Here is an 11691-nt window from a genome sequence, read left to right as displayed (position 1 = left end):
GGGGGAGGGGGAGTGTGGGGGGAGGGGAGTGGGAGGGAGTGACGGGGAGTGGGAGGGGAAGGGCTCACCCAAGGCAAGAAGGCCTGGAGCTGGGACTCAGACGGTGGAATGTTGGAGTGAGACGGGTCGGGGTGGCGGGGGTCTGCCACCCCCTTGTCCCCAGGACCTCCCCAGGGGTCCCGGGGGGAGTGAGTGCCCCCGACCACCCTCACCTTCCGGGCAGAAGCAGCCGAAGGTGCAGGTGCTGGAGCAGCTGTGCTGGGGGTTGGAGCAGGTCTTCACGCAGGCTGAGCCGCACTCCTCGTACACCTGGTTGGCCGGGCACTGACCCACGGCTGCGGGCACAGGAGGCTCCGGTGACATGGTCCCACCAGCCCTGCCCCTCCCTGCCCACCCTGGCTCGGGAGAGGACTTAGCCCAGCCCCTCCTCCATCCAGAAGCTGCCACTGGGATCTCCTGCCTCTCAGATGAGGGGGGATGTGGGCGTCGCGTCAGGGGTTCTGGGGCCAGGAGAGCTGCGTCTGAGCCCTTGGCCTTGCCGTCCCCAAGCCCTTCCCAGAACTCACGGCAGAGGCTGGGGCCCCGCCAGCGGCGGACGGGCTGCCGCTCCATGCTGCACTGGCGGGAGTATTCGGAGAGCGTGGCGCAGCTGCTGTTCCCCGGGCCTGGCTGGGTGGCCGCCGCCATGTCTGCCTGGCAGCTCAGCACGAAGGGCTCCTTGGGCACGCTGCACTCGGGGGCCACCAAGGTCACCAGCTGGGTGCAGATCCGGGCCTGGGGGGCACTCGGGGTCACAGGCGTGAAGGCCACACCCCTCGCCACCATGCCCGGGAGGTTGGGACAGGGCGTCTGTGATAGGGCTGCTTGTCGGGGCCTTGGTGGCCTCGGAGACCTTGTCAGACCCGGGATGAGCCCCCCTGGAGCCCCCTCGCTTACGTGCTGGGCCTGCCGGACCGGGGGGCTGGGGATGGCCTCGAAGGCACAGATCTCGCTGGGGTCATCCAGCTTCTGGAGGGCAGCAAACTTGTGGGGTTCCAGGAGCTTGCCTGGGGGTGCAGGACAGGGGTCAGCACCATGGGGGCCGGGCCCCAGGGGCTCCCCCCACCTAAAGGCCCCCCAGCCCCATACCCCACCTACCCTCCTTGCTCAGAACAGAGGCACCCCCAGCCCTGCCCCTCACCCAGAGGCTCCCTCCCACCCTGGCCCCATATAGAAGCCCCCCGCCCTGGCCCCCACCTACCCCCCTTGCTTAGAACAGAGGTCCCCTCAGCCCTGACCCCCACCTAGAGGCCCCCCCAGACCTGCCCCCCACCTACCCTCCTCACTGATGAACTCATTGGTTGCCTTCCCGTCAAAGTTCCCGCAGAGCCCACACATCTGGCCCATGTACTTCTGCTCCACCAGGACCTGCGGGAGGCAGCTCTGCTGGGTGCGGGGGCCAGTGGACCTCGCCTGCCGTGGGGGACTCCCAACTCCTGCTGTGGACGCAGAGCCCCCACCCCCCACCCTGCTTGTCTGCAGGTGCTGCCTCTTGAACCTGCTTCTTCTCATGGGAGCCTCATTTTCCAGTGGACAAGCTGAGTCACCCACAAAACCCAGTCCTGGCTCAGGTTGCTGGCCAGGGGTCCGCACGACTTGGCGCGCAGTGCCTGGCTGCCCAGGGCTGGCCGGGACTCCCAAGGAGGGGAGCCCCTCCTGAGTCCCACCTGCCCCCCGGTGCCGTGGGCCCCAGGTGCACCCTGGACCCCCGTCCTCACCATGAGGTGGGCGTCGGGGCCCCACATGACCTCCAGCTCCAGCTCCAGCTGCCTGGCCACCAGCCGCATGCTCTGGCCAAAGGGTGTGATCTGGAGCCCGTTGCTGGTGTAGGGTGGGCTGATGACCCTGTGGGGCCAGGGCCGTCGGTGGTCAGCCCTCTGTCCTCCAGCCCCCGACCCCTGGGACCTGGGCTGCAGCCCGCCTGGCCTACCCGATGTCCTTGACCGAGATGGTGCCTTCGCTCACGGTGACCACAGAGGCCCCCAGCTCCACGATGATCCGTGCGATGCTTCCGTCTAGGCCTCGCCGCAGCTGGACGCTGAAGGTGGGGAAGGCGTCCTTGCAGGTGGCCGCAAACACGTAGTTGCACGTCCCCGAGAAGTCATACACATGGTGGTCGAAGGTGGAGAAGTGCCCGGCCCCCCACGTGGAGCAGCGGCCTTTGTCCGGGGCTGCGGAGAGAGCGAGGCCGACTCAAAGCCCGGGGTCCCCACCAGTCTGGCCAGGCAGCGCTAGGACAGGGCAGGGCAGGGCAGGGCAGGGCAGGGCAGGGCCAGACTAGGGCAGGGCTAGGGCAGAGCTAGGGCAGGGCAGAGCTCACGCGTCTCCCTGGCTAGGGTTTTGAGTTGGGACCAGGCTGTGGGAACCCCAGACGTGGGCATCCGAGTGAACCCAAGTGGTGTGGCATATTCCTGAGCAGGAGTCAGCACCGCCGTGGGCACATGTACACACGTGTGTGTGTACATGTGTGTGTAAATGTATGTGTAAATATGTGCGTACCTGTGTGCAGTGTGTACGTGTGTGTTGTGTGTACATGTGTGTTGTGTGTGTACACATAGGTGTGTCGGGTGTGCATACGTGTGTGTGAGGTGTGTCTGTGGGCATTGGGGGTGTGTGTGTGGGGCTGTGTAGATGTGTGCGATGTGTATGTGCGTGTTGGGTGTATGTGACTTGTGTGCGTGTGATGGGTTTGTGTATCTCAGGTGTGTGTGTAGGGTGTGTATATGGGGTGCATGTGTGTGTAGAGTGTGTTGGGCATGTGAGCATGTGTACGTTGTGCATGTTGTGTGTGTATCTTTACATATCTGGGATGTGTGTGTTAGATGTGTGTGCATGGGTGTTGGGTGTGTGTACAGTGTGTATTGGGCTGTGTTGGGTGTGTGTGCATGTGTATGTCAGGTGTGTGTGCTGGTCCTGTGTGTTGGGTGTGTGCGTGTGTGTGTGTGTGTGTTGGGTTCTGTGTGTCTTGGGGATGGCCTGGACTCCAGGTCCCTCTCTCCTGCATACCGGGCCTGGGTGGTCTGGGCAGCGTGTGTGTGTGTGTGTGTGTGTGTGTGTGTGTGTGTTGGGTGTGTGTGTCTTGGGTTGACCTGGGCTGCGGGTCCCTCTCTCCTGCACCCTGGGCCTGGGTGGTGGGTGGTCTGGGTGCAGGGCCAGTGGCCGCTGTCCTCTTACCTGTCTGTGGAGAGTCCTTCGGCCTCTGGGGGCCTGGGCTGGCGTAGGCATCGGGCAGACCTGTGAGGACGGGACCGCAGTCGGTGAGGGGCTCAAGGCCTCAACAGCAGGCCACGCGCTTGGCCTCCCCTGTCGTCCTTCACGAGCCCCAGCTTCCTGCCCTGCTCCCGTTCACTTCCTCATTCGTCCGCTGATCCCCAGTTCAGCCTGTGCCGTCAGACCCTCGGGGTGCGGCAGGTGACGGGCACCCCGTGTACAGGGCACTCACGGCTGGGGCCTCCCGGGCAGGGCAAGGAGGGGCTGGTGTGCGTGGCAGGGGCTTGAGAGCTGAGCTGACAGCGGGCTGTGCCCACCTCCCCAGCTTGGCCGCCTGCTTTCCCTGAGGGGTCTGCTTCCCGTGGGGTCCAGGCCAGGCCCCACAGCCGGTTTTCCCTGCTCCCAGTGGCTCCGGGGCTCTAAACACGGGCACTTTCCTGCACGTCAGCTCCGGTGTCAGTTCTGGCACTGAGGCCATGGCTGCCACAGGAATGTCCAGACAGCCGGGTCACGGTGACCCCAGGGCAGGGCTGAGGGAGATGCCTCACCCTGACCCTGGACACTGGAGCGGGGCTGACACCCCCCCAGGTCCCACCCCCTTTGCCCAGAGGGAGGTTTCTCCCACCTCTGGGTAACTCCCTGGCCCCTGGCTCTGGGACTGTGGCCTTATCTGTGGCTCCCGTGGGCCCCCGATGCCTGAATGCTGGTGGGGGACGTGAGCAGGATCCGTGACCTCTCCAGACCCTTCTCAGAGGCCAGGGCCCTCCTTGCACATCGGTTAGCAGGGCACCCACTGCCTCCCTCCAGGTGCAGCTCAGAGGTCCTGTTCCTGACACGCCCCACCTGTGCCCCACCGCAGGATCTGCCCACCTTCTGGGACTCAATGCTGCCCACATTACTGCTGGCTACCTGTGTCTCTGGTGACGCAGGGGCAGGGGTCTGTCAGCTGGGGGGTGGTGTGGTGTTGCCCACGGTCCAGGGAGGAGCCAGGCTGCCTGCCCCGTGGCTGCCTGGGTGAGTCCTCTCTGGCACAGGCAGGGGCTTGTGGTTATTTAAGGAGTGAATGGATTTAATGGCCTTGGCTATGTGAGACACACATTTGGCTGTGGTCCCCTTTGACCTTGAGATCCTTTTCTGCTGGGCTGTACCTGGCTTATCCCCAGTGTAAACTGAGTTTACCCTAGACTGGGGTAGAGGTGGCTTATGCTGGGCCCTGAGCCTGGTGAGCACCCACCCATCACCCATCCCCCTCATGGGGGTCCCAGCAGGTGACATGGTCCCCAGCCCCTTGCCATTCCTTCCAGGGATGGTCCAGAAGCACCTGCTGTGGGAGTATGTGGCACACTGAACCTTCAGCCACAGAACCCCGTGGTTCCTGGGACAGGCCATGCTCGGTCTGGTGGGGGAGGGGTGGGAGAGCGCCAGGCGGGAGGAGGAATCGGCTGCCCGCCCCTCGGTCAGCACCTCTGGAGGCTGCAGAGCTGTGACTGGGCTCCCCTGGGCAAGGCCCCCTGCAACTCAGTTCCTGCACCTTTCACGTGGGGGTGGCACTCGGGGGGGTCCCCTCTATACAGACACCTCAGCCCAGTTCCTGCACCTTTCAGATGGGGGTGGCCCTCGGGGGGATCCCCTGTATACACAGACACCTCAGCCCAGTTCCTGCACCTTTCAGAAGGGGGTGGTACTCGGGGGGTCCCCTGAATACACACACACCTCAGCTCAGTTCCTGCACCTTTCAGATGGGGGTGGCCCTTGGGGGGATCCCCTGTATACACAGACACCTCAGCCCAGTTCCTGCACCTTTCAGATGGGGGTGGCACTGGGGGGGTCCCCTCTATACACAGACGCCTCAGCCCAGTTCCTGTACCTTTCAGATGGGGGTGGCCCTTGGGGGGGATCCCCTGTATACACAGACACCTCAGCCCAGTTCCTGCACCTTTCAGATGAGAGTGGCCCTTGGGGGGGGTCCCCTCTATACACAGACACCTCAGCCCAGTTCCTGCACCTTTCAGATGGGGGTGGCTCTCAGGGGGGTCCCCTGTATACACAGACACCTCAGCCCAGTTCCTGCACCTTTCAGATGGGAGTGGCCCTCGGGGGGGGTCCCCTGTATACACAGACACCTCAGCCCAGTTCCTGTACCTTTCAGATGGGGGTGGCCCTCGGGAGGGGTCCCCTCTATACACAGACACCTCAGCCCAGTTCCTGCACCTTTCAGATGGGGGTGGCTCTCGGGGGGGTCCCCTGTATACACGGACACCTCAGTCCAGTTCCTGTACCTTTCAGATGGGGGTGGCCCTCGGGGGGGTCCCCTCTATACACAGATACCTCAGCTCAGTTCCTGCACCTTTCAGATGGGGTGGCCCTCAGGGGGGATCCCCTGTATACACAGACGCCTCAGCCCAGTTCCTGCACCTTTCAGATGGGAGTGGCCCTTGGGGGGGGTCCCCTCTATACACAGACACCTCAGCCCAGTTCCTGCACCTTTCAGATGGGGTGGCACTCGGTGGGGGGGGATCCCACTGCGGCACAGACACCTCAGGCCATGTTTCTGTGCCCTTGGCCCTGCCAGGCCATCTCCACTGCCCCAGGTAGCTGCCTCACGGCTGTGTCCCCCAAGACCCCCGCTGCCCTTGCCCTGCCCCACCTCAGGAGGCTCCCTGAGTCCATTGGCTCCAAGTCCACTGCCCCAGCTCTGAGCACAGTGGGGGGCTTCATTCCTGCCCCGGCTGCGCTTCCCATTGGCTGGTCCCTGCCAGCCATGGGCCTCTGGGCCGGCTGGTCCGCCACCCCCGGTCTCAGCCTCTGGATGAGCAGCAGGTGCACACTGTTCCTTCTGCGTGCTTGGCGGCCGCCCACCGCTGCCTCCCAGCCCACCGAGGCCCAGGTCCGCTGCCCGGTATCCGACCCCACACTCTGCCGGCCGAGGCCCCTCCCGTGCTGACAGGGACAGCGCTCAGAGAGCGTTTGCCAGGGTGATGGGCGGACACCCCCACGTGGCCCTCCACTCTCTGCAGTGCCCACAGCTCAGACCTCCAGGCTCCCTGGGTCCCACCACACCACCCTCCCTGGCTCTGGGGACACGCTCTGCTGCAAGGTTAGCTCCACTCCTGGCACTTATCCCCAAGCTGTCCTAGGTATGCAGGTGGGGCCGGGGTCCCAAGCAGAGGGCACTGCTGGGCTGGCTCAGAGACCTCCCCATCCCCCATGGTTGAAGGGTGGTGGGGAAAGGGCTTCAGGGGAGAGAAGGGCTGGGGAGGGCCTGGGGGAGCAGTGGGGCACCCCTGGGGGTCCCTCTGCGCTCTGAGCCTGAGGCCCCAGGCTGGCAGCAGCTCCGAGGTGAGCTCCATCTCACCAGCGTCCACCCCCGGAGGCTCCTGGCTATGGAGAAGGGTTAGGGGCCAGCTCAGAGAGGAAGGGGGAGCATGGGACCCCCGGACTGGTGCCTTGGTTGGCAAGAGGGTCTCCCCAGGCCTCAGGCTGTGGCCACAGAGGGACCCCTCAGGGCTGGCCCCTTCTGGGGGCCAGGGGCAGGCTGGAGGCCGCCTGCAGCAGCCACAGGGCGGGTGGGCGGCAGAGAATCCAGGATGGTGGTCTCTCCTGGGTCCTCCCTGAGCTGGATGGGAGCGCAGGGGAGAGGGCAGCCTGGCCGCTGAGGTCCTGAGCCCAGAAGGCCATACACCTTCCCCTCCCTTCCCCCCACAGTGGCCACACCAGGGGAGGCAGCGTCCCCCACTTCTGTAGACTGGAAAACTGAGGCCCAGGGCAGCAGGGACTGCGCCTCTGCCCCCACCCTCCAGAGACCTCTGAAGACTCGACCACGCCAAGGGGAGGGAGAGTGCCAGGCCTGGGCACCCACACACCTGCCCACTCTGCCTGCGGGACCTCTGGACCCACTGCACCTGAGCGTCCCCCCACTGGCCACTGTGCCAGCTCACGGGAGGGCGTCCCTGTCCAGGACCCATGGGGTCCCTGACCCCAAATGGCAGAGCCCAGCGCCGAGGCTGCTGGGGGAACCCGGGCCTGGCAGTGGGGGCGGGTCACCGAGCCGAGGGGGGCCTCAGTCCATCAGTGTCCGTGTGGGCCCGCCGAGGGCCCTGTGGCACCCGGCGCCCCCCACTGCACTCACCAGCACCGAGCAGGGCCCCGCAGAAGCAAAGCAGCAGCCAGGGCTGGAGCATGGCGTATGGGGCAGAGTTGGCTCTGGCCGGGCAGGCCCGCTGCTGCCACCCGTGCGGCTTGAATGGCCGGTCCTGGGCACCTTATATAGGGTGGCAGGCCCTCCCCCGCTGTACCCGCCTGCACCCCACGGTCCAGCCCCTTAATCACCACTGCCGGCGGGCACAGCGGTGGCCAAACAGGATCTGGGCCTGCTTTATCAGGCCTCACTTTCTTCGGAAAATCCTGCAGCCAGCGCCCGTTATCGCCCACTCCCAGCGGGGGGCTGACGCACACGCGCCCCCAGAGGTCCTGCAAACACCTCCTGCGTCCGTGGGGGCCGTCCTGGCTGGGCCTCCCCGCTGCTGGCTCAGCATGGGCACCGTCAGCCACACACCTGGTGGCTGGGATGGGCCCCCTGGGGGTGCTGGGGGGCCCGGGGGCACCTGCCCTGACCCTTCTGGGGAGCACCTGGACTCGAGGACCCCCTGGAGGGCGCTGGGCCCCACCCCTCACCATGAGTTCCCTGCCCAGCAGGAAAGATCACCCAGTGGGGGACCAGCCATGCCAGGGGGTGTTGGCAGCAGGGGCTCACCACAGCAGACAGGCAGCGGTCCTGGGGCTCAGACGGGCTGCCCCAGAGGCCTGGGGAGCTGTGTGTCTCTCTACAGCCTGCCAGGTCCCAGGCTCGCTCTTGAAGACCCCTCCTCAGCCTGACCTTTCCCCGAGGAAGGCTCCCCCAGCCATGGTTTCTTTCCCCACAACCCTGAGTGCTGTCAGCAGCCGTCTTGGGCATAGGAGCTCAGCGGGGGGGTTGGGGGGTGCACTCCTGACCCCTCCAGGCAGAGGGGCAGGGACTGGGACGACAGGGGGCCTTGCCTGAGGGGTAATGTGCCATGCCTGAGGGCCAGGGCAAGGTCTGGTGGCGTTGGGTGTGGTGGTGCCGGTGGCCGGCAGTGGGGGAGGGAGGGGTGTCTGGCCAGTCACCAGGATTGCCCCAGCCTCGTCTGGGAGTTCAGGAACCCTCGCCAGCCTGGGGCTGCTCCCACCATACGCCAACGTCCTGCTCTGAGCCGGGACCCCGAGGCTGCCTGGTCTCCCTGGGCCGGGCTTCCCACGTGGGGCTGCGCTCCCGTCCCACAGGTGAGCTGGGCCCGCTGGCTGGACCCGGGCCTGCCACCTCCATCCGGCCTGTGCCTGCATGCCTGGGGCCGCCCCAGAAGAGGCCCCACGCGTGCCTCACGTAGTAGGTGCCGTGTGTTTCACTTAAATCAGCTTCAGCTTTGCAGAACATTGCTTGAAATGACAGCAAATTGCTTTCGTAGGAAACTGCCGTAAGTGTGCTGCCTGCCTAGGACATTCTGGGGTTCCTGCTCTCATCTGTTCTTTTTTATTTTTTTGTAGAGATGGGGTCTCACTGTGTTGTCCAGGCTGGTCTTGAACTCCTTGGCCTCCTAGAATGCTGGAATGACAGGCCGGAGCCGCTGCGTCTGGCCTTGGCCGTCCCTTCTTAACACGCTCAGGGTCCTTGTTGTTCAGGTGAGAAACTGAGGCACAGGAGTGAAACCCTTGCCCACTCATGCTGAGAGGCTGGACGGACGCAGGGCTCACAGCTGGCTCTCGCTCTGAGTGGGGCCTCTCAGCCCAGGCTTGAGGTGGGGATGATGACGGCAGAGGTCTGAGGGCCCCCTTCCCTGGGTGGGGTCACCGCACTAGGGCAGCCGGTGCCGACAGGGACCTCGTGGGCAGGTGGTGTGACTGGGAGCCCCGTGGCCACATCAGCCCAGCAGCTGTGCTTGCCTGGCCACCTGTCCGGGCTCGTGAGAGCCAAACTCAGGTTCTCATGAGGGATCCTATGAGGCTTTGAATGCAGGGGCAGGGATGGGCTGCGGGTGGGAGCCGGTGGACACTTTGCTTGCCCGGTCAGGCCTGCAGGGCTTTGGGGTCCTGGCCACCGAGGCTTCCATGTTCCAGCTGTAAAGTGGCAGAGACCGCTGACCTTGAGGGACAGTTATGGCCGTGACGTTCAGCACGGAAGTCCCCAGTGTCCCCTAGAATTGGGGGATTCCTGCAGCTTGCACAGGTGTGCGGTGGTTGGGGGCGGATGCCAGCAACCTGCAGTGGGGCTGCCTGCTGGGCCTGTGGTCGATGCCCGCTTGCAGGCGTGTGATATGTATGCACACATGTGTGTGTGTGCCTGCATGTGTGTGTGCACGCATATGTGCCTGTCTGTGTACATGTGCGTGTATGTGCGCATGCATGTATTCATGTGTGTGCATGTGTGTTCGTGTGTGTGCATGTGTGTACGTGTATGCGTGTGCATGTGCATGCATGTATGAATGTGTACGTGCATGTGTGTGCATGCATGTGTGCACACATGTGTGTGCACGTGTGCACACATGTATGCATGAGTGTGCGTTTGTGCATGTGTGCTTGTGTGCACATGCGTGTGTGTGCTTGTGTGCATGTGTGTGCCTGTAGGTGTGTGTGCATGTGTGTGCCTGTATGTGTGTGTGCATGTGTGTGCTTGTGTGCATGTGTGTGCCTGTGTGTGTGTTGAATTTCCGGTAAAAGCTGTGCATCCCAGAATTTATCGTCCCCATGATCTCAGGGCGGCTCAGGGTGTGTAGAAGGCCCTGCCCTGAGCCCCGGCAGGGCTCCATCTGGCACCACGGGGCCTCTGGAGCCTGGAGGTCCCTCTCTCCCAGTGCACTCGCTTGGTGGGAAATGGCTGGGCGGCGTTTCTGTGCCCTGCCGGGGAGTGCTTCAGCTGGCCTAGCGTTCGGGGAGGTGAGCGTGCAGGGCCTTGTTCCTGCGGTCACTGGAGACAGGAACCGTGTCCACCGACCTGGCTGGACAGCGGGGCCTGAGGACCGGACACGTGGGCGGCTGACCCCTCTAAATGCCCGGTGCAGGCCCCGCCCCCACGTCCATCTGCGAGGCCTGGACCTGAACAGCAGTTACTCCAGGCCTGGCGTGGCTGTGAAGCAGGAGGCAGGGTGGGCCCCGGACCAGCTTCCCGGCTCAGCCGTGAGGATGGGCGCTGTCTGCCCCGGGGCCGTGAGCAGACCTTGCCTTGGACTTGAGGCCTTTCTTCCCCGCAGGTGTCTCCAGAGGCTCTGGAAGGGGCTCGGGCCCTGGCTTGCCTCACGGGGGCTGAGGCCCTGGGTCTGCTGGGACTCCCATCACAGAGGCACTGGGATGACCTGCGGGTGGCCCCCCCACTGCCCCTCAGCCGGCCCCCCCGCTGCCCCTCGGCTAGCACCTCCCCTGCCCCTGCCCCACTGGCCCTGCGGTCAGGTGTGACGTCCCCGGGAGGAGAATAGGTTGGGTGTCACCCCCTGAGGCTTGGCAGCTGGTCCCCATCAGATCAAAGGACTGAAAAACGGTGGCTTTGGGGAGTGTTTGGGAAAGGTTTCAAACCGGGAGTGAGAATGCCCTGGGTTGGAGAGCTGCCACCTCCCATCCGAGGCGCAGGCCCAGTGCTGGCCAGGGGAGCTTGGTGTGGCAGCCGGTGTCCAGGTGTGAGGGTGAGGGGCAAGTCATGGCCTCCTGTTGATCTGGACGCCTGGTGTCTTGGGAGGCGCTGACCCTGGGCCAGGTCCCAGAGCCCACTGCTTGGGGAGGGGGTGGGGACCCCGAGACCCTGGAGACAGGGTGGCTGGATGCAAGGTCCCCCAAGGGGTGGGGGCAGGGGACGGCAGGGAAGGGGCGTTAGGCCTGCAGGAGGTCACCTGCCCCACCCTTCCTCCAAGGCCCCGTGTGGCTGGGGTGGGGCCGGCCCTGGGTCTCCTCCCTGCTCCCCAGTCCCTGAGCATCACTAGTGACGCCGCCATGGCCAGCTTGTAGGTCCCCTGTGGTTTTGCCCCCACGAGCATGTTGAAAAGCTGTCGCTCCCGGTCCAGCCCCTGCCTGCAGCCACCCCCACTGAATCTGGCCCTGGGGCCCCCACCCTGCAGCTGTGGGTGTGAGTGCCCCTCTTTCTGTCCAGCACCCAGGGGAGGCCCTGCATGGCTGCAGTACTCCCTGACCTCTGGCCTCTGTCCCCCCACCCCGCCAACTCCTGTTTCTCCACCAGCCTTGCAGACCCCCCAGCTGCCGGGCCCACCCTGCCAGAGGTAGAAACGGAACCAGCTGCCAGTCACAGGTGAGGGACTTCCCAGGGCATGGGGAGGGCAGTGCAAGCCCAGGAGGGGCGTACAGCTCACCCAGGCGACCAGCAGCCCGCCCCCTCACTGAGACCCCACAGCCCCGGCCCGCCCCCCTCACTGAGACCCCACAGCC

The 11691-nt window shown here is 64.9% G+C and overlaps 1 protein-coding gene across 1 annotated transcript in view; it reads right to left on the bottom strand.

Moving 5' to 3' along the window:
• MUC6 (mucin 6, oligomeric mucus/gel-forming) overlaps positions 1 to 7430 on the bottom strand; it is a 29678-nt gene extending 22248 nt beyond the window's left edge. Inside the window, exons 1-8 of the mRNA XM_017507777.2 lie at positions 7379 to 7430; positions 3214 to 3273; positions 1970 to 2210; positions 1758 to 1884; positions 1317 to 1407; positions 937 to 1046; positions 567 to 774; positions 213 to 335 (exon numbers count right to left, since the gene is read on the bottom strand). Coding sequence (XP_017363266.1) covers positions 213 to 335; positions 567 to 774; positions 937 to 1046; positions 1317 to 1407; positions 1758 to 1884; positions 1970 to 2210; positions 3214 to 3273; positions 7379 to 7430 — 1012 coding nt within the window. The remainder of the gene's footprint in view (positions 1 to 212; positions 336 to 566; positions 775 to 936; positions 1047 to 1316; positions 1408 to 1757; positions 1885 to 1969; positions 2211 to 3213; positions 3274 to 7378) is intronic.
• Positions 7431 to 11691: the final 4261 nt, after the last annotated feature.

The sequence above is a fragment of the Cebus imitator genome, unplaced genomic scaffold (genome assembly GCF_001604975.1).
Source record: "Cebus imitator isolate Cc_AM_T3 unplaced genomic scaffold, Cebus_imitator-1.0 Scaffold384, whole genome shotgun sequence".
NCBI classification, from domain to species: Eukaryota; Metazoa; Chordata; class Mammalia; order Primates; family Cebidae; genus Cebus; species Cebus imitator.
The sequence above is the reverse complement of the archived record's forward strand: the minus strand, read 5'-3'. Positions and strand labels throughout refer to the sequence as shown.